At 39.3% G+C, this 22,082-nt stretch overlaps 3 protein-coding genes across 4 annotated transcripts; 1 reads left to right on the forward strand and 2 right to left on the reverse strand.

The window, feature by feature from the left end:
• Positions 1 to 598: 598 nt before the first annotated feature.
• LOC124644634 (DNA replication licensing factor Mcm7) lies at positions 599 to 7,607 on the reverse strand. The gene is made up of 16 exons (XM_047184126.1): positions 7,454 to 7,607; positions 7,272 to 7,375; positions 6,924 to 7,064; positions 6,515 to 6,642; positions 6,303 to 6,394; positions 5,917 to 6,143; positions 5,387 to 5,569; positions 4,797 to 4,981; positions 4,154 to 4,322; positions 3,262 to 3,414; positions 2,684 to 2,850; positions 2,367 to 2,533; positions 1,742 to 1,853; positions 1,531 to 1,629; positions 1,211 to 1,331; positions 599 to 827 (listed from the first exon to the last, which is right to left on the reverse strand). Exons 1-16 carry the CDS (start codon positions 7,482 to 7,484, stop codon positions 747 to 749), a joined length of 2,160 nt encoding a protein of 719 aa, XP_047040082.1. The 5' UTR covers positions 7,485 to 7,607; the 3' UTR covers positions 599 to 746.
• A 150-nt stretch (positions 7,608 to 7,757) lies between these two features.
• Positions 7,758 to 21,254, forward strand: LOC124644609 (DNA polymerase alpha catalytic subunit). The gene is made up of 11 exons (XM_047184100.1): positions 7,758 to 7,915; positions 8,010 to 8,207; positions 8,356 to 8,540; positions 9,098 to 9,322; positions 9,634 to 9,681; positions 9,768 to 10,349; positions 10,427 to 10,618; positions 17,844 to 18,101; positions 18,178 to 18,307; positions 18,392 to 20,842; positions 20,930 to 21,254. The coding sequence occupies exons 1-11, from the start codon at positions 7,900 to 7,902 to the stop codon at positions 21,157 to 21,159; spliced, it is 4,515 nt and encodes a 1,504-aa protein (XP_047040056.1). The 5' UTR covers positions 7,758 to 7,899; the 3' UTR covers positions 21,160 to 21,254.
• LOC124644620 lies at positions 10,959 to 15,672 on the reverse strand. 2 transcript variants are annotated; one of them, XM_047184119.1, is made up of 3 exons: positions 15,588 to 15,672; positions 14,232 to 14,661; positions 10,959 to 13,940 (listed from the first exon to the last, which is right to left on the reverse strand). In XM_047184119.1, the coding sequence occupies exons 1-3, from the start codon at positions 15,589 to 15,591 to the stop codon at positions 11,249 to 11,251; spliced, it is 3,126 nt and encodes a 1,041-aa protein (XP_047040075.1). In that variant the 5' UTR covers positions 15,592 to 15,672; the 3' UTR covers positions 10,959 to 11,248. The 2 variants fall into 2 exon arrangements, with proteins under 2 accessions (XP_047040075.1, XP_047040067.1); XM_047184111.1 differs by having other exon boundaries at positions 10,959 to 14,661.
• Positions 21,255 to 22,082: the final 828 nt, after the last annotated feature.

Here is a 22,082-nt window from a genome sequence, read left to right on the forward strand (position 1 = left end):
CTTACGCCCGTGTACCATCGTCCTTATGGTGGCAAGTTAACAGGGAAAAGGCGGTGAAGAAAAACTAGTTTTCCATTTATAAACGCGTTTAATTCTTGTAGTTTGCTGGAAAACTGAGGTGAGAATAGAGAAATTGTGAATTATGACATTATAGATTTCTAATAAAACAATGGCAATGATCGTGTACTGACTAAAGGTACGTCTTGACTGCATTAAATAGGCTGCAGCTGCACTACTGGTTTGTTTATATTTACATGAAATCCTTTTGAATCGAAGCGACAACAGCACGGGCCTCAAAAATCTACCGATATTACGCAGTCACTGCGAGTGCGGTTGGCAGTTGCAGTCGGCAGCTACTTTCAAACCGCACTTAGACATAGCACCGCACAGATACGTAAATCTCATTTTACTCATCTATATAAATAAAAATGAATTGTTGTTCGTTAGTCTGACTAAAACTCGAGAACGGCGGGGCCGATTGAGCTGATTTTGGTTTTAAAATGTTTGTCGTAGTCCAGGGTAGGTCTAAACGGTGAGCAAATAAGGAAAAGGCGGTACGAAGTGCGCCGGGTCAGCTAGTAGGAAATAAAAGTCAGGATATTAGAAAATAATGTTTATTCTTTATTAATTAATTAAAAAACATAATCGCAGTCAATCAGGTCTTATAAACTAATCCAACAGGCACACTGGTTCGCTTACAACTAACTTAACTAGAAGAGGTACAAAACATCGGTGGGTTACAACTATTACATGAACGTGATCTTGGTTCGCACTTGGTTCACTTGCCAGACGTTGAGATTCTCATACTCTTCAATACATGCGTCAACCTGAGAAAATAGAATAATCAATTAATCATACCTGTAAAAATAGTCGTATGTTTTAATAAAATAAAGTACTATGATTTTTGATCAACTTAAATACACCTATTCTGCGAATATACTCAGACAACTGCACCAAAAAAATGTCACCATAATTCTCTTTTTTTACCAAGGTAGCCTGAAGCTAGCTATCATAATGAGTACTTTTCAAAACATTATTTCCTGTTAACTTTTATTGACATCAAATTCGTTTATGTAACCTGTGATAAATTGGTGGCTCAATAAAGGCTTGCCTAGTTTATTGACAATTGTTAATCTTCCTGGATTCACTTGGATAATAACATAATTCTATTTTATTTTTTCTTTTGTACAAATATGTGTGTATAATTTACTTGGTCAGGCTTGAATCCCTTGTCGACGCAGCGCTCGATGACATCGGCGATCTTCACGGTCTGGCTGGAGCCCGCCAAGTCGCGGACAATAGCGAATATACGGTCCGTTGAGCTTATACCCCTGGATAAGAGAAATGTTTAATTAGTAACAAAACATAAATAAGAAAATATTTAATTTCTAGATTCGAATATATAGTACATGTTTTATTAATAATAATTAATTGTTCATAGTTAGATACTTAACAAAAAGAATTTATATTTTAAAGACTATTCCATTGTATTTTTTTTACATCATGCACTAATCGTCAGTTGATAATTACCTCTGTACGTTCTCATCAACAGGTGATAAAGACTGCTTTGACATCTCCACTAGGCGGATCGCTTCAGATACATCCTCTTTTTCCACTACGTCGGATAGCCTGCATATCAAATTTAGTTTTAAGTGTTAGTACAACATTATAACTTGCTTCAGAGTTAAATTTTTGAAACCTTTTTTGAAATCGGTTAAAAATATACATTTCATTAACATACCTAAGCCGTGCGAGTGCGGTGGACAGACGTAAGATGGCGAGCAGATTCCTGGCCGACGTGAATGTGACGTCACGAGCGTTGCGCGCTTCACGGCGCAGCTCCACGTAGGATGCTGGAAGGATGCAGCTTTTATACATATAGCATTGGCGTTGGAGCGGGAAAATTCTTTGACAATTAATAATTTCTGATCATGAAGGCGTTTACATCGTTTTTTGAGACAATTAGGCTTGAAACTGCGTTAAGCGGGCACCCTCGTTGTTTCATACAAAACGGGGCGGGGATCAGTGCGGCTGTCCGTCACGGGAAGGCGCGCCCAGCACGCCAGGAACCGCCACCGAGCGACGGAACCCGGCGCGGCGGTGGTGTCCGCCAAAGGTAACATGATTCAAGGTTTGTTCAGTCAGGGCTCCCACAAAATTTGTTGGGTTGTTTTAATGGAAATATTTTTTTGTTTTCTGCGTCACATGCTGGTGCAGTATGCTAGGAGTACAGTATACTCACACACGATGTAGTCAGTAAGATGGTGCGGCACGGCGGGGTGCTTGCGGCGGGTGAGCGTGACGTAGCGCCGCACGAGGCGCATCGGCAGTGCTGGTGCAGTATGCTAGGAGTACAGTATACTCACACACGATGTAGTCAGTAAGATGGTGCGGCACGGCGGGGTGCTTGCGGCGGGTGAGCGTGACGTAGCGCCGCACGAGGCGCATGGGCAGCGCCCGCACGGCGCTCGGCGGCTGCGTCGAGTGCTGGTGCACGTACGCGATGTGCTTCGCCAGCTCTAAGTCCTTCTCGCTGCGAAACAGGCATAAAAAGTCATGGTAAAACTACTGACATACATTTACACAAAAATAATGGCAAAACCGGGAACAAAAATTGGGGTGTAAAGGAGCAAACCACCATCATCCAAGCACAATTTCGTTTGTTCAGTAACTCTCCACTCACCGATTAGGTTTATCCTGTATAAGCCACAGCAGGTCAAATCTGGACAGTAATGCAGCAGGTAGTTGTATGTTCTGCTCGATGGTCCGCTTGGGGTTGTAGCGGCCGTACGCGGGGTTGGCGGCCGCCAGGATCGACACGCGGGCGTTCAGGCATGTCATTATACCAGCCTACAGACGCAAAATAGGTTAGTATAGATGAAGAATATTAAAATGGAGGATGGCTGCAGATGAATCTTGGTGAGACTAAACATAGATTTTTGTCTATCAAGAATGTTATTTTTTAAGAACGAAATTGTACTCAGTCAATTTTCTCAATTCATATTACGAATATGACAAATAACTGGATAGGTAATATCTCCTCAATTACATATGTCGTCAATTATATTATGTAATCAACTTTTTCTAGAAGACGAAATCATTAAACAGCTATTTCAGCCTTGTTGGTTGTTGAAGAGGTCCTCACATAAAGTACCTATAGAGCACAGAAATCTGAGTGACTTCATAGTTTCAAGACCCTTATCTGAAATTCATCTCCCTTTGCCAATCTATCTATCTATCTCTATATAAGATGGTTTTTACCTTAGCAATGCTGATGGTCTGCTGCTCCATGACCTCGTGTATGGCGGTGCGGTCGTTCTCGGCCATCTTGTCGAACTCGTCGATGCAGCACACGCCCTGGTCGGCCAGCACTAGGGCGCCGCCTTCCAACATCATCTCGCCCGTGAATGGGTCCTGAGGACAAAATATATGGTTTCATAATTGTGATTTTTAAAGTATATGAATGAAAAAGGAATATCTATGAGTAGAAATCCGTGATGACGAGTTTGTTGTAAACATATGTTTGTTTATTTAAAATGGTTTGTCAATAGTCTCTTAGAGAAACTGGCAAGCAAAGTAGTTTTTTGACAAATATTTTGCCACTCAAAAAAAATACAATAATCTACCAATACATACTCATTATCTGTTCTGAAGAAAATTAAAGGAGAATTTATACTTAAAAACCAGTGTGTTATAGAAAAACAATAAGTGGTATTTGACTAACCTGAAAAACTTAACATTATGTGTAACTAATCAGGTGTGCTAGTAATTCTGCAATAAACACCCTACACTAACATCAAAGATGGGTGATTATGGACAAGTTAATTAAAACGCCATATAAGGGTCCGTTCAGATAGACCAGCTCAGGGAGGAGAGCAAATACTTAGTATTTGACATAAGGTTTATTTTTAGATGTGCACTGCTTTTGTCATTAAGAATGCTCGAAGGCGCTCGGTGTGAAATAATAAGAGGAGCCGTCCGGCTCCGATCGCGTACTTTTTCTTGACGTTTGGCTCCGATTGCATGCTCTTTAATGCTCGCGCAGCCGATCGGCTCCGGTCTGTGTGAAAAGAAAAATGCGCGCCGATGCTCTCCGAGCCGGTCTGCTTGAATGGACCCTTACTAGAAGTTAAGTCCAACGTATGTAGTGTACCTTCATAACAGCAGCCGTTAAGCCAACCCCGGAGGATCCTCGTCCGGTGGTGTACTGCGAGCGCGGCGCGAGGCGGTCGATGTAGTTGAGCAGCTGCGACTTGGCCACGCCCGGGTCGCCCATCAGGCAGATGTTGATGTTGCCGCGGATCTTCATGCCGTTCGGACGCCTGACCACATAATAAATTAACATTAATCAGCGTACCCGGATAAAAGAGACTTAAAGCGTTCGTCGGTAAATAAGTTCTCTAGAGCCGCGTATCGATCATTCGAACATTGGTGCAACATTGGCTCGAAAACGCAGTTTTGCCGCGGCCGAACATGGCTCGCGCGGCAGCCCCGCGCAGTCGATACGCGGCTTAAGATTACATAACTACGTACAAATACGTAATTTTTTTATCAAATTGGTCAAGTTGTTACTGATATGAGGCTTAGAATCAGAATGCCACATCAACCTACAGCTTATTAGATTGTGCAGTCACTGATTTTCTATAGAGGGAATACATACCCAAAGCAAAACGGTTTACAAATTTGACCACCTGATATCTTCATGTTATCCATTCCACATGTTATAAATGTCGTCTCTACTAACTCTTGGTAACAAAATCATTATGTATGACATTAAAAGCCCCCAAAGAACTTACTTATCAACGCCCCCGACGAGCAGCAGCAGCAGCGCCTTCTTGACGTCTTCGTGTCCGTATATCTCGGGCGCCAGGCTGCGAGCCATGCGCGAGTACAGCTCCTCGTCCGCCAGCTCCGCTAGCTCCTCCTCCGTCAGCGCCTCGGCCAGCTCGCTCTCGTCCGCTTGGTTGAGGCAGCTTACTGACTACAATGTGAAAAAGATGTTATTATTTGATTGGATCTCTGGGAAATTAATGTGGTGCTACGAGCAACACGCAGACGGAAGCCTTGGCTTGAGAAAGCTGACAAGGTTGTCTAGAAGAGATCGCTTTTAGCAATGAGACTGCCCATATATCACCAATTAAAAATGAAAAAAATCGTGGACCTACATAAAATATGTATTATGTTTATTATTAGAGGTAATTATGTAAAATAATTAATCTTGTCAAAATATTTAAGTTTTTCTACAAAAATAAATGAACACTACAAATTAGCCTTTCAGCAACTTTTGTTGATCCATTGAAATAAAAATGGTGCAGCTCTTGCAGGTAATTTGAATGGACAATACATTTTTACTCTGAAACCTATATAAAATGTGCTATAAACTCACATGAGCCTCCAGATACGTGTCACTCAGCAGTCCCTGCACGATCTGGCGGAAGCCAGCGCTGAGCAGCGGCAGGAACACCCCGGTGACGGCCACGTGGTCGCCGGGCTGAGCCCGCCGGGTGGTCTCGCCGCGGCAGTATACTGATAGCTGGCGCGGGATGTGCCCTACTGGCACTTGGTCTGACTAGATGGGGGTAGAAGTGGTTACTTTATTTATACTGTTTTAGCATATAGATGTTTGAGATATTTTACATTTATTTATATAGGCTAATCAATATACTTCCAAAGTTTCAGACACATTTTATCATTGTAAAACAATATCAAAATTAACAAAGTCTTGAAGTAGGAGTTTAAATATTGTCAAGTATGGTTAGGGTCTAGGCTTCAACGTATTTTAAAAGCAAGCTTTGTTTATTTTAGACTTTAGATTCTACAGTATTGGCTCATTATATGCTCCTATGTAATAATGTATTGTATTGCATATGTTGTAAGTATCAAAATGTTTTTTGACAGGTAACAAAAAATACTCACATGCTCCTGAATCTTCAACTCCTGGAACTTCTGGAAGCGACTGCCTCTGGTCTGGAGATGCAGCTGTCCAGCAGTCTTGTTGAGCCTGCACTCGTCAGCCGTGCACGAGGGTGGTGGAGTGAACTGCAGTGAGCGGATAGGCTGGTATGTTTCAGCACCGCATGCACTGCATGAGTAGGTTGCTACTACTAGAAGGGGTTTCACGTCTGTGCAGCGGGTTACTATGCCTGTGGAAAAGATAATACAGGACTATTTAGGATTTTTTTAATTCTGTAATGAAAATATGACGGCATAATGAAGTATTTATATTGAGATGCACTTGAAAAATTATACAAAATCAAAATAGTCTTCTAAAAAAAGAACTTATAAATGAAATAATTCCTTACCTCTAATGGTGACCAACTTGCCAATGTGCTCAGCTTTTACTTCTCGGATGGGCAGGGACTTTGATGAAGATAAGTCTTTGAAGTACACCTCACTGTAGAACAAACAAATAAATAAAGAACAAAGAAAGAAAACAATGAAAAGAAGAAATTACAATTTAATGTAAAGGTATGATCATTTGCATAAATGACTGAAATTGTGTGGAGATGCTTACAATCTCCTGATGAGTTCTGGTGGGTATCTGTTGCGAGGGTCCCTCATCTCTCCGGGGATCCTGTGGTTCCTTGCCTCCAGCATGATCCTGTGCTCTATGTATACATCCAAGGCATCTTTAGCAGCCACCTAAAAAATATATTTCTTATATTTCATCAAGCTGCCTTACTTAACACTAACTTGAGTTTTAATTTTGTTGTAAAAGAGTACTACTGTACACACATAGACTAAAAAGTTAATATCATAATTGAATGAAATAAAATTACAGTCTACCTCCAATACACTATACAATTAAGTTGGTTCAGCTTCAGTTCGGTACATAGATTATTCTCATACAGAAAAGTTTTTTCTTGAACAATTTAAATTTTAGTTAGGTTATTTTAAATCAGTTAATCAAGTAACTTAGGTACCTCTCTATGTTTGTAGTCAGGCAGCATCTCATACACAACATCTGACACCATGTTGGTGTAGCGCCGCGTGTTCTGCCTCACAGCTTCCGCCAGCTCTTCATTGCTCTCGTGCAAGTCATCCAACTCCACCACAAAAGCATTCTGTAACATTTGTTAGTGAGTAGAACTTCAGTAAACAGGGGCATGTTGTTAATGGGGAGTGTGTTATGATATTGAACAAGCTATTTATACGCAATGATATGTACTATAGTAGTCTTCATATGCAATTAAAACATGAGGTAGCACAAACAGAAGTAGAATAAGTAAAGTGCTGAGAAGCACAAAGTAATAACATTAAGGTTCTCTCACCTGTTCTCTGTGCGCAACCTTTGTGAGTTGCTCTGAATACTTAAAGTTCTTGTTTCCTTCATCATCAGTCTGGCAAAAGTCTATGAAGAAGTTCTTGAAAGATTCTGAAAACCGGTGTTTTTGTTATTTACGTTGTAGGTTATGAGCAACGAAAATGTACGTAACATGAATGATTTTCTTACCTTTATCAGCAGCATAATCGCGCATAGCCATTTTTACAAGTTAAAGTAAATTAAACACTAACTAGCACAAAATTCAGAGAAATATTTACCGAAACAAACAATCACGACCACCACTTTGTTTGACAGTTCGATAATATTGGCGCGAAATGAAATCGGTTGAAAACGCTTGTGCATCCATAGACAAGACTACCACTACAGTCTACAAGGACCAAAATATTTACAAATCGCCTAAATACCAGTCCGTTATTCGTTCAATTTCGTTCTCAGTTGTAAAAGCTAAGAGTTGTCATCCCTATTTGCCGGTCCCAAAATCCGTGTTGTTCTCATAACTATTTCCCGCCAAAAGTAAATGTCAATCAAAAGTGATGTCGAGTTTCGCTGACTTTTGTTGAAATTGTGAAAAGTGTCCTATTTCTTAAATGTGCTAGTGAAATTAAACAGAAACCATGGCAGATTCATTAGGTAAGAACCGTGCAAGTTCTATCTTAAATTATTTAACGAGGAAGATCCAAAAATTATATTGTTGTACAACAAAAAATGTAACCTTTGTTTTCAGCTGGTCAGAGGGCCAAGAGGCAGAAAGTCGACAGACACGGCCGTTTGTCCGCTTTTGAGAGACTGAAGCAACTGAAAGGCAAGGGCGTGAAAAACAAGTACGATGTTGATGAGATGGAAAATGTATACGACACGGTGGACGAGAGGGAGTATAGTGAGCGTGTGATGCAGCGCCAAGAAGATGACTGGATAGAGGATGGTATGACCAGCACATTCATTTCCAGTCGTTAAATGTGTTTATCAAACTACTACCATGCATGTTTATCTACTAACTACTTCAAAATAACATAAACTGGCATAGAATGCTATCAAAACAAACTCACAATACGATTTACTTAATATTCTAGATGGTACTGGCTATGTAGAAGATGGCAGAGAGATATTTGATGACGATGAAATAGAAGACACTTATGTGGCATCTAACAACAAGGAGTCTGGGCGAGGACAGAAGCGGAAAGCCAGAGTTGCACCTCCTTCATCTAAAGGAAATATCAGAAACCTCTTGGGATCTATGCCTACGAAGAAAAAAGAGGTATAAGCACTAAATAGATATTTATGTATGATACTTTCTGTGAGCCTTAGATATCCTACTTCCTACTTATATTATGAATGCGAAAGTTTGTGAGAATGTATGGATGTATGTTTGTTATTCAATCACGCAAAAACGGTTGGACCAATTTGGTTGAAATTTGGTATGTAGATAGTTGATACCCTGGATTAACATATAGGCTTTTTTTTATCAACACACCACGCGGGCGAAGCCGCTGGCGGAAGCTAGTTTTTATATATTTTGAGCATCAGCATTAATAAAAATCATCATCATCATCCTCCGAGCCTTTTTCCCAATCATGTCGGGGTTGGCTTCCAGTCTAACCGGATTCAGCTGAGTACCAGTGCAGCATTAATAAAAATATTGTAACTTAATTAATAACTAACAAGATTCACTCATAGCTTTTTGTAATGTATTAGTCTTGTCTCTTGGGGATACTGACTGAACAATAAGACTAAAATATATCATATTAAATTATAATATTCTTATAGACATGCTCCACTTTGTTTACTATTTAGTACAATTTTGTTTATTTTCAGGATGTAAAAATATCAGAAGACAACATCCTATCAGACATAATGTCTGACTTGGATGGCAATGCCTCCACAGTGGTGAAACCCAAGCCTGTCGCTACCAAAGCCAACATAGTAGAGTCCAGCAAGAGAGATGCACAGAACTACTTCAAAAACCTATCTTCAGCTGTCAAGAAACCAACTACTTCCACAACCCTGATTAAGGAACCACCAGTTGTGAAAAAAGAAAATGTTAGTATATTATTTACATAATCTATACTAATATTATAAAGCTGAAGAGTTTGTTTGTTTGTTTGAACGCTAATCTCAGGAACTACTGGTCCGATTTGAAAATTTCTTTTAGTGTTAGATAGCCCATTTATCGAGGAAGGCTATAGGCCACTTTTTATCCCGGTATGAGAAGTAGTTCCCACGGGATGCAGGTGAAACCGCTGGCAGAAGCTAGTTACTAATCTACAAAGTAGATTTATGTTCTGCACTTTTGATTAAATTAATGGGGTTACGATAAAATTCGTTCTCACACTACTCTCATCATTTTTCAGAAAGAGAATCTAATATCTCCTGATAAACCAGTTGAAAAGAAAGTGGCTGTAAGTTGGCACATCCTTCATTTATCGTACTTTAATCTTCTTTTCAACTCAATTAAATAACTCAAATATCTTGTGCACTGTTGCAGGTTCAAAATGGTGAGACATCTAAACCAATAGAAAAAACGATAACAAAGAAACCAGAGTGGAAGATAGACAGAGAAATAAAACAAGAACTAGAGGACTCAGCCACACAAAACATTGAGGAATTTGAGACACAGGAACTGGACTTTGACGATGACTTCAGCAATGACGCTGCACCCAAACCTGAGGAAGTGAGGAAGGAAATACTTCCAAGCACTGCCGAGACCATCACAGATGTAGCTGAAGAGTTTTTGAATGAGGATTTTGAAATATTCCCAACTAAGAAAGAAACGCCTAAACAATTGAAGCCGTTAACAAGCGCGTGGTCTGATCAGATGGGAGAGAACCAAGTGGCTGCTACGGTGCAAGTAGATGGACAGTTGCCACTACAGACCAATGAGAATGGGGAGAAAGTACTGAAGTTCTACTGGCTTGATGCTTGGGAGGACAGATTTGTGAAGCCAGGAGTAGTGTTTCTGTTTGGGAAAGTGTATGCCAACCCCTCTAATAAGAAGGCTGGCTGCGTGTCCTGTTGTTTGGTTGTGAAGAATGTTAATAGACAAATGTTTTTACTGCCTAGGCAATATGTAAGTAGCACAATATCTATGTTCTTCGGAAGGTTTTTAAAGCACACATTTCTACGACTATTCATTTTCTGTTGTAGAAACTGGACCCAGTGACATTAGAACCAACAGATGAGGAAGTGACGATGATGGATATGTACTCAGAGTTCAACAGCAAAGTTGCCAGTGAGCTAGGACTGAAGGAGTTCAAGTCTCGGAAGGTCACCAAGAACTACTGCTTCAACCTGCCAGACATACCTGCACAGTCTGATTATCTGGAAGTTAGGTATTCTGTAAGTATAAATAGTATTTTTTCTAGCAACCTGCCCTTATTCACTCAATTTTATTACACCACTAGCTTTTGCCCGCGGCTTCGCTCCCGTCAACTGACTTCTCTACTTGACCCTATTTTTTTTTTTTTTCATAGGAACCTTCTCCTGACCATAACAAACACAACAAAAAAATTGGCATTGTTGAGTTATGCGCTTACCAACACATTTTGCGATTCATTTTTATATTATAAGAAGATTACATTATAACCTGCCTTATATATTGCCTTGGTCAAAAACGCTTTAAATCCAGTCAGTACTTTTTGAGTTTATCGCGAACATATGGTGAATGAAACGACGCGTGCCTCTGGTACAAACTGCTTATATTCTTAAGAAAGTAATTAGTTACATAGGTTTCATAGTTACGACGTGTGGCGATTGGCGTTATACAAAAATATTAGGTTAATCACGACGTGTGCACTCGTCCGGTGCCGATGGCGAAAGAGACCGGCGCGCGGCCCCGGCGAAGCGACGCGGCCAGCGGCCCTCCTCCCGCGCGTCCCGCATCCCCTTCTCGTGCTGCACGGTGGATCGGTTTGGCGCGCCTGCACAGTGTGCGCGTTAACATCCTCCCGGGCCTTGATAGCACAGCTATCAAGCAGTTGAATTTGGGTCGATGTCATCTCCAGGTATGATGCAAAACTTGTGGACTGCCCTCTTGACAGTCCCTCTCGATGTGAGGACGTCGGCGACTCTGCTGACGCCATCTGGTCCTTGGTAAAGTTTGGTTATGCGGCCTAGTCGCCAGCATAATGGAGGTAGGTTGTCTTCTTTGAGGATGACCAAGTCGCCTACTTTGAGTTCCCGGTCTGGTCTCCGCCACTTGGTCCTCTGTTGGAGTTCGGCGAGGTACTCTCGGCGCCATCGCTCCCAAAACTGTTGCCGCAGCTGCTCTATACGCTCGTATCTGTTAGCTCTAGACTTTTCAATTAGCAAGGACGGCACCGACTTGAGTGGCCGCCCGATTAGGAAGTGCCCAGGGGTTAAGGGTAGAAGATCGGTTGGGTCGGATGAGAGAGGAGATAGGGGACGGGAATTTAGGATAGCCTCTATTTGTGTGAACAACGTTGCAAGTTCCTCAAATGTTAAGGCTGCGTTGCCAGCTATTCTCTTAAGATGATGTTTGGATGATTTAACCCCAGCTTCCCAAATACCCCCAAAATGAGGTGAATATGCAGGGCTAAATTTAAATCTAATGCCTTCAGTACTGCCATACTCTGTCACAGCCTCGCGACTAGACTTAAGCACTCTACCCAATTCATTGTTAGCCCCTACAAATGTTTTTCCATTATCTGAATAAATTTCGTAAGGTTTTCCCCTTCTCGAAACAAATCTCCTAAGGCACATTAAAAAACCTTGAGTAGTAAGGTCACTAACGAGCTCCAAGTGAACAGCTTTAGTTGTAAGACAAACAAATAAACAAAGGTAACATTTTGATACTCGACTACCTCTACCTTTTCTACTTGAAATCATGAACGGACCTGCAAAATCTGTTCCACATGAATAAAAAGGAAAACTAGGATTTGTCCTTACATTAGGAAGGTTACCCATTATAGGTTGAAGTGTTTTACCTTTAAATCGTATACATACTACACATTTTCTTAAAATACTACGAGCTAAGTTCCTACCACCTATAGGCCAATATTCTTCTCTTATAGAAGATAAAAGTAGTTGTGGTCCGGCATGAAATAACCTTAAATGCTCATGTCTCATAAGTAATTTAGTAAAACTATGTTTGGCATCAAGTATAATTGGATGTCTTTTTTCAAAATTGTAATTTGTATTTTGTATACGACCACCCACTCTAAGTATACCATCTTCATCTATGAATGGTTTTAGTGGTAGCATTTTGGATTTGTGATGCAGTTCTTTATTCGTTTTAATTGTGTTTAATTCGCAAGAAAATGATTGCACTTGGCAACTCCTAATTAATGTTTTTAGGGAATTACAAAGTTCATCTGTGCTAAGACAACCTGTTAGCTTATTAAAGTTTTTATTTTTACTATATTTGCAAATAAAATTATTAACAAATCTATGAACATAGGCCATAATTCTTTTAAGTTTAGTAAAATTTGAATATCTAGTAAAATCTAAGAAATTAGTGTCTATACTAGTAACCATTACTTTAAGTTCTGGTAATTCTAAATTTGGTACACCTTGCTGAGGCCACTCACTTGGGTCCCTTCTAAGAAATGAAGGTCCCTCCCACCACAAGGATGAGGACTGCAACTGTTGTGGAGTTACACCTCTTGAGGCTAGGTCAGCAGGGTTACAGTCAGTAGGCACATGTCGCCATGAATAGTCTGCTGTAATTTCATTGATCTCATTTACTCTATTACGAACAAAAGGTTTTAGATGCTTATATTGAACCTTTAGCCAACCAAGTACTACCATTGAATCGGTCCAAATAGTTTTACTGATAATATTACAACGTAGTGACTCTAAAACTTTTGCACATAACCTTGCTCCGAGTAAGGCACCACACAGCTCCAAGCGAGGTATGGTGGTTGGCTTCAATGGAGCCACTCGAGCCTTGGAACATAACAGCTTAACTGTAATTTGATTATTATTATTAGTTGTCCTTAAATAAACACAAGCACTATATGCATTCTGTGATGCATCTACAAAACAATGCAGCTCTACTGATATTGGCAAGTCACAGATAACATTTCTTTCCAATTTTATGTTTGATAGATCTGAAAGGTTTTTTGTAAATTTAATCCAAGAATTCTTAATATCATCAGGTACTGAATCATCCCAGACTATCTTAGCGCTCCATAATTGTTGTAATATTATTTTGGCAGTAATGATACATGCACACAAGACACCTAAAGGGTCAAAGATTTTACAAGTTGTAGATATTATTGTTCTCTTAGTAATATTTAATGAATCTATATTTATGTCTATAGGAAATGTAAACAAATCTACTGTAGGTGACCAATTCAACCCTAGTACACATGACTGTTTAGTTAGATTTAATGTATTATTATTTACATCATTTTCAAATATTTTTGGACAATTAGTGCGTATTTTGCGTAATGGGAATGATGCTGAACTTAATATTTCAGTCACAGAGTTATAGATTTTCAATAGTTCATCTTCTGTAGATGCTCCAGTACTTAGGTCATCATAATAAAAATCATTCTTAATTATATTAGCAATAGACATATCTGTACATTCTTCAGCTAATTGCAATAGACATCTAGTACTTAGGAAAGGTGCTGAAGCTGTACCATATGTTACAGTGTTTAATTGTAAAACTTTAAGTGGTAGAGATGTATCTTCCCTCCACAAAATTAATTGTAAATGACGTTGTGACTCATCAATAGAAATTTGTCTATACATTTTCTCTATGTCACCGGTTAAAACAAATTTGTGAGTACGAAACCTTACCATAATATTAAATAAATCATTTTGTATTACTGGACCTATCATCTGGATATCATTTAGTGATTTTCCAGAGGTTGTTTTTACTGAGGCATCAAAAACTACCCTTAACTTTGTTGTTTCGCTTTTTTCACGCAATACTGCATGATGAGGTAAATAATTACCGAACCTTGGACGCTCTATTTCTTCCAAATGACCTAAATCTAAATATTCTTTAATAAAATCTACATATTGTTTCTTAATATTAGGATTCTTATCTAACTTGTTTTCTAAACTAAAAAAACGCCTTTTGGCAATATTATATGAATCACCTAATGCTTCCTCTGGTGATTCTTTCAGTGGCATTTTAACTAAAAACCTACCACTTGGCAAGCGACTTGTATTTTGTTTAAAACTGTTTTCACATGCTTGTTCTTCAAGCGTGTAAGATATTTTATTTGAAGGCAATTCTTCTACCTCCCAAAATCTTTGTAATGAATCATGAATATCATCCTTTATAATACTACAATTTAAAACATTAATATATGAATTTTCATGTGACAAATTAGACTGTCCTATTCCTATAGGGCCAGTTACTAGCCAGCCTAACTTAGAGCTTTGTAATATAGGCCGATGTCTACCCAATCCTATTTGTTGGGTACCTACTATTTCCCAAAAAACGTCTGCCCCCAATAACATATTATCGGAGGGACAATGGAACTCAGGGTCTGCAAGGATTATGTTAGCCGGCAGCCCTAAACTTTTAACATCAACTTTTAGTGTTGGTAAACTACTAGTTATTTGTGGTACTACTAAACACATCATTTCTAAGTTAAATGATTTATCAATACATGAAAATAATTTCAAACTACACCTCTCTGTAATGTCACACTGCACATTACCAATGCCAGCGATACGTATTGGGTTTGAACATTGTGTCTGTAGACCTAGCTTTATTTTGAATTTATTTGTAATAAACGATGATTGACTACCTGTGTCAAGGAGAGCTCGAGCACGGTAAGAAATATTATTTTCAGGATTTACAATTTCCACTATAGCTGTACATAATAGTACCTGACTTGCAGAGACTGCTGAAAGTGTTGTGGGTAAAGTATTTGAAGGTAAGTTATTATTATTTGTATTTGAACTACTACTACTACATCCTACAGTAGAATCTTTATGCAACAAAGAGTTATGTTTCTTATTACAATATTTACAGGAACCTTTTAGGAAGCAATGTTTTGCAGTATGTCCACTTCGCAAACAGTTGAGACATAATTTCAACTTTAAGGCTGTATCTAACCTAGCTTCAGTTGACATATCATTAAACTTTGAACATGCATGCAAATGATGACTTTCATGACAAATATCACATGACTTTTTGTAAGAATTGTTGTTACTCATTGAACTAACAAAAGACTTAGAATTAGAATACTTTTGCTCCCTAGGACCTTGTGATTTATAATTATCATTCCTACTTATATTTTGAACTTGTGTTGTTTCTAAAACATCTGCCCTGTTACGCAAGAAATCATTGAATTGCTCTAAAGTAGGTAATTCTGGTAACCCATTTTTTAATTCTTCCCACTTTCTACTAGTGGTGCTATCTAGCTTTGTGGACACCATATAAATAATTAAAGCATCCCATTTATCTGTTGGCTGCCCTAAAGTATTTAGTGCTCTTAAGTTTTTTGAAACTAAATCAATTAAGAATCTTAAAGCTTTGTGAGATTCTCTTGTTAAGGCTTCTATATTAAATAATGCTTTTAAATGATTATTTATAAGTAAATTTTTATTATTATATCTTTGACAAACTAAATCCCATGCTACTTTATAATTGTTAGATGTGAATTCTATTGATTTGATAACTACTAGTGCTCCTCCTTCTAAGGATGACCTTAAATAATGAAACTTGTTTATGTTAGGAATATTTTCATTACTATTAATTAAACTGTCAAAAGTGTCTCTAAATTCCAGCCATTTAAGGTAATTTCCATCAAAAGATGGCAATTTTATTGTGGGCAATTTTACTGAACTAAACCTATGACTACATTGACTATTATTTACACTACCATATTCTGACTCATGCTTTTGATGTTCAGTTTTTGAAACACTCGCTGATTCATTTATTTCTTGAGCCAATGCGATACACTTATGAAAATTTTCTTCAATTAATTCTCTCTCAGCTAACTGTTCCTCTAAATCTGAGCAATTCAATTCAATTTCAGTTTGCAAGGTATCAAATGTACTTAATAAAGTTTGAAATTTCTCTATTTTTAAAACAATTTCTTTAGACTGCAAGCTACTAATTGGAGTATTTTTAGATATCTCTTGTAAATAGTTGTAGAATTTTGTAACTTGGCCTTTGATGGCACTACGTTTTCTAATAGGAACTTGAATCTCTGACTTTTCACTTTCACTCATTTTGAATAACTCACTAACACAATATTTTTTGTAATTAGGTACAAATTTAGTTAAAAGAATAAACTACCTAACACTTTAGAGGCAACAATGAATGGGTAGGCACAGATTACAATAGAAACTCAAAGCCGCTAACTCACGGTAACCTTTTGAAGCTGTGACAGCACGAAGTAGGCAGCACTCACCAGGCACCTGCGCTGCGATTAGTAGACAGGCTGCAGGTAGCTAGCAGTTGGTTGAGCGAAGCACATGCACATTCACCGCAACTGAAATAGTCGGCAAGCTTTGGTATAATAACTGTATTAATTGTTGCGCTAGTTAGGAATTTACTTTTATTAGGCAATAGGCATGTATTTTGGTAAATACTTAGAACCAAAACCTCAATTTGCAAAATTAATATGCTTAGGTATAGATATGCTTATAGTGCATTAGGCGTAGGTACACTTTTAGTGTGTGTGTATTTATTGTGCACACTTTTAGTGTGTACAATAAATAATTATTAGGTGCATTAATATAGATGCTTTTAGATTAATTAGGCGTACACGTAGTTTAGGATGCACGATTTAAATGAAATTAAGTTTAGGCTATGCAATTTCACACACGCGGCACAAAATGGACTCGCCCACTATAGCGTCGTAGGTTAGAAAACGCGGCACAAAAATAATGGACTCGCCCACTATAGCGTCGTAGGCTAGAAAAGCAAAATTTGTACCATTTTGAATATAGGCAAGCTAATTAACGAATAGTACCTAAGCCCGCTAGGCTATTCACACAAATAAACACTAGGAAAAAGGATAGGAAATAATAGGAAACGAGCAACTTCCCTCGGGTTAGACCTCCGCCGTCTGATGCCGCCTGCTGTTGTAGTCTGCGTCTTCGTAGAACTCGTGGTGGTGGTACGGCGTGGTCCGCGGAGACACGTTGGCTGCACGTGTTGCCGCCGTCCTCACTTAGCCCGCTGCGCGCCGCTCGGCGTAGATTGTAGGTTCTTCGGGTTAGAAAATATTGTCCTGTCACGGTCGCCAAATGAATGAAACGACGCGTGCCTCTGGTACAAACTGCTTATATTCTTAAGAAAGTAATTAGTTACATAGGTTTCATAGTTACGACGTGTGGCGATTGGCGTTATACAAAAATATTAGGTTAATCACGACGTGTGCACTCGTCCGGTGCCGATGGCGAAAGAGACCGGCGCGCGGCCCCGGCGAAGCGACGCGGCCAGCGGCCCTCCTCCCGCGCGTCCCGCATCCCCTTCTCGTGCTGCACGGTGGATCGGTTTGGCGCGCCTGCACAGTGTGCGCGTTAACATATGGACGCGGCGGTGTTTAATTATTTTCGATTTTTTAAAAGTAATCTTAGAATTTCCACACGTTTTAATCCTTCCATTTACTTGATTACCCAGGCTACATTTCCGCCGCCACCCAAAGACAAGAAGTACCTAACCTTCTCCCACATCTTTGGAGCCACCACATCTTCACTGGAGACATTCCTCTTGGAGCGTAAGATCAAGGGTCCTTGCTGGTTGGAGGTCAAGGAGCCGGAGCAGGTGCAAGCCAAGGTTTCCTGGTGCAAGCTCGAAGCCAACTGCGATAAGATGGAGAATATCACTGTTATAAGGAACGATTCTGACTTGGAACCACCTCCTATTGTTGTGGCTACTGTAAGATATCTTTACTTATCAACTTATCTATCCAATATTAAATGTTCGGTCCTATATGTTTTTAAGAATGTTACAGATAAATATGAGAACTACAATGGATCAAAAAACAAGGAAAACAAAGATATTGATGTTGAGTTGTCTGTCACACACAAACTTCCATATACACAAGCCTCCACCAAATCCACCTTTTCAACAACATTTCTGTGGTAAGTGTTTTTACACTGTAAATAAAGGCAATTTCGTTATCTTCTGTCTGTTGTGGTTTTCTAATAAAAGTCATTTTTTTACAGTAATGACAAAGTGCAATGAAATATGGCCACTCGACCTCAAACAGTCTCTACCTCAGTATAAAGCGACAAAACTAACCAAATGTGACACTGAGCGAGAATTGCTCAATTATTTCATGGTACAGTTCTGGAAGATGGACCCAGACCTTGTGGTAGGCCACGACTTGATGGGGTTCCAGCAAGATCTACTCATAGGCAACATTCTGGACCTCCACATACCAAACTGGTCGCGATTGGGACGACTCAAGAGGTCTGTCGCTCCTCAAAAGAAATATGCAGCGAAGGACGCGTTTGTAGGTCGCCTGGTGTGCGACATCAAAATATCTGCCATGGAATTAATACGAGCTCGCAGCTTCGATCTCGACACTCTATGTGTAAATGTACTCAAAATGAAAGAAGGCGAACGTGTAGACGTGGCACTAGAAGATTTGCCTCGATATTATGAGAACAGTAATGATTTGTTCCAACTTGTGTCGCTAAGCATGCAAGACGCTTCCTATATACTGAAAATGTTGTGTGAACTGAATGTCATACCACTAGCGTTACAAATCACTCAGATTGCCGGAAATATCATGTCGAGGACTTTACTCGGTGGAAGGTCTGAAAGGAACGAATTTCTTTTGCTGCACGCCTTCACTGAGAAGAACTATATCGTACCTGATAAAGTTTACGGAAAGAAAATAGTGGCAGATGAAGAAAACGACGATCAAGAGGAAGGCACTACTACTACGAATGTATCCAAAAAGCAAGGAAAGAAAAAAGCCGCATACTCTGGTGGTCTCGTCTTAGATCCTAAGAAAGGATTCTATGATAAACTTATTTTGCTAATGGACTTCAACTCCTTGTATCCGAGTATTATACAGGAGTACAACATCTGCTTCACCACTATTAAAAGAAAAACTGCCTCATCGTCTGACGACGACGTTGCTAACCTCATATTGCCAAAGTCTAACACAGATCTCGGTGTTCTGCCGACACAGATTCGCAAACTAGTGGAGAGTCGACGAGACGTGAAAAAGTTGATGAAGACTCCCGATTTATCACAAGACCAGTACATGCAATACAATATAAGACAAATGGCTTTGAAATTAACAGCCAACTCTATGTACGGTTGTCTCGGTTTCACGCATTCTAGATTTTATGCCAAACCTTTGGCTGCCCTTGTTACCATGAAAGGCAGAGAAATTCTGATGGACACCAAAGAAATTGTACAAAAGTCGAATTACGATGTAGTTTACGGAGATACAGACAGTTTAATGATTAATACTAATTGCTTAGATTATGATAATGTTTTTAAAATAGGTGTCGATCTAAAAAAAGAGATTAACAAAAAGTACAGACAAATTGAGCTGGACATTGATGGTGTATTCAGATATCTGTTGCTTCTGAAGAAGAAGAAATACGCCGCAGTACTAATCAGCAGGAATAAGAATGGTGAGTTTGTATTCACTCATGAGCACAAGGGGTTAGATATTGTTCGTCGTGATTGGTCACAACTGGCTGCAGAAGCCGGTAAGTTTATATTGAGTCAGATTTTATCTGAACAATCTGCAGACGAGAGGCTTGAGAGCATTCAAGGCCATCTCAACAAGCTGAAAGATGATTTAGTGGACGGAAAAATGCCGCTATCGATGTTAACGATCACGAAACAACTCACAAAACACCCGAACGAGTACCCCGACAAACAAATACAACCACACGTGCAAGTAGCTCTGAGACTGAACAGTAAAAATAGCAGAAGGTTTAAAAAAGGAGATGTTGTGCCTTATATCATCTGTGAAGACGGAACCGCTAAAGCCGCGACGCAGAGAGCGTACCATATCGAAGAGCTAAAAAACTCAGAACATCTGAAAGTTGATTTCAAGTATTACTTAGCACATCAGTTACATCCCGTCATATCTAGAATATGTGACCCCATCGAAGGAATGGACCCGGCTCGAGTGGCGGATTGCCTCGGCCTCGATCCCTCTGGGTATCGACAAATCAGGAGAGCAGAAAACTGCAACACTGAAACCTATGAAGTAGAGAATGAACAAGAAAAATACAGACAGTGTAAAGACTTTGTGTTTGTTTGTGTGAACGAACATTGCAGAACTGAGAATAAAATAAGAGAAACAGTTGTAAAACTGGACAAAGAAAGTGTAACATTTTTGGATAAATGTCAAAACGATAAGTGTAATCTGAGACCTGTTGACTATTTGGCGAGTATTCAGAACCAGCTGAGTCTGCAAGTGCGTCAGTACCACGCGCAGTACTACGCGGGCTGGCTGTCGTGCGAGGACCCCGCCTGCGGACACCGCACGGCGCGGCTGCCGCAGACGTTCGCCGGCGGCTACCCGCTGTGCAGACTATGCGAGAAAGGCGTCATGTTTAGAGATTATACTGAAAAAGATTTATACCTGCAAATCAACTTCTTCTTATTCTTGTTCGATCTTAGCAAGAATACTAATTCAAGTAAGTATCAATTACGTAATATGTTTAACAGTTAGCAGATACAGCCTTTCGTGAATCATAATTCATAAATCCTTTTTTTTGTTACAGAGACACGGTTGTCCCCTCAAGTCACGAATGCGTTTCAACAGTTAAAAGAAATGGTCGTAGAAGACTGGCTGGCACAGTCTGCGTACTCCATCATAAATCTTTCTAAACTATTCAGATTCTTTACTTTAGACGCCAAAACCGGTAACAGGGTGAAGTCTGAACCAGTAGAAATCGATATTTTACCTGAGACTGAGCAAATTGATGCGCTATTGGAAATGGGCGTCTATTAACTTGCATTAAATAAATATGTATTAAGTTTTATAACAAGGATCATGTTAAGTTTTATAACTAAACTGTATATAATTAAATATTCTTGTATTCGAAATTCTGTCCTATTTTTTTTTTTGCATTCTTTCATTATAACACCGAAAAAAAATACTTATTACCAGGGGCCCGATTCTCCTAATTTTACTTAAGCGACATACGATTCATGTTCGACTCGATTCGACTGACTCGATTACGATTGAAGCGTATGTGGCATTCCGCTATTTTTTCTTTTATCCTTTTCTGTCATGCAATAAATAATGAATCATTTTGTCTGCAAATGATTTACGATTGCAAAATGATTGTACAGCAAACTACCGTATAGACCAAAATCACCAAAATAGCAGACCAATCGCACACCAATCAAATGTCAATCGAATACGATTGGTCTTTTATTAGTAGCAGAATGCCCGATATGGTTAAAACTGCTATTGCGATCATATCGGATTCTCCTAAGTTAATAATGTCAAAATCAAATAGAAATCTAATCGCAATATGAGCGCAATAGCAGTTTTAACCATATCGGGCATTCTGCTACTGATATAAGACCAATCGTATTCCAACGACATTCGATTGGTTTGCGATTGGTCTGCTATTTTGGTCTATACGGTAGTTTGCTCTACAATCATATTGCAATAGTTAATCATTTGCAGACAAAATGATTCATTATTGAATGACAGAAAAGGATAAAAACGTTTATTTCAAAGAAAAAATAGCGGAATGCCATATACGTTTCAATCGTAATCGAGTCGGGATTGGATCGCAGTCGAACGTGAATCGTATGTTGCTTAAGTAAAATTAGGAGAATCGGGCCCCTGAATGTTATTTTATGAAAAGTCGTGGTGGCCTAGTGGGTAAAGGACTAACCTCTCAAGTATGAGGGAGCGGG

The sequence above is a fragment of the Helicoverpa zea genome, chromosome 2 (assembly GCF_022581195.2).
Source record: "Helicoverpa zea isolate HzStark_Cry1AcR chromosome 2, ilHelZeax1.1, whole genome shotgun sequence".
Classification (NCBI taxonomy): Eukaryota; Metazoa; Arthropoda; class Insecta; order Lepidoptera; family Noctuidae; genus Helicoverpa; species Helicoverpa zea.

What these genes read in the sequence shown, in the direction of transcription:
- LOC124644609 (XM_047184100.1), top strand. An exon ending in AGATGACTGGATAGAGGATG is followed by an intron (nt 8,208 to 8,355) that starts GTATGACCAGCA and finishes TTAATATTCTAG; the next exon opens with ATGGTACTGGCTATGTAGAA. An exon ending in TTTTCAACAACATTTCTGTG is followed by an intron (nt 18,308 to 18,391) that starts GTAAGTGTTTTT and finishes ATTTTTTTACAG; the next exon opens with TAATGACAAAGTGCAATGAA.
- LOC124644634 (XM_047184126.1), bottom strand. Translation starts at nt 7,484, where the DNA reads ATGGCTATGCGCGATTATGCTGCTGATAAAG. An exon ending in CTCGTCGGGGGCGTTGATAA is followed by an intron (nt 4,323 to 4,796) that starts GTAAGTTCTTTG and finishes TTATGTGGTCAG; the next exon opens with GCGTCCGAACGGCATGAAGA. An exon ending in TAACGGCTGCTGTTATGAAG is followed by an intron (nt 3,415 to 4,153) that starts GTACACTACATA and finishes TTTTGTCCTCAG; the next exon opens with GACCCATTCACGGGCGAGAT.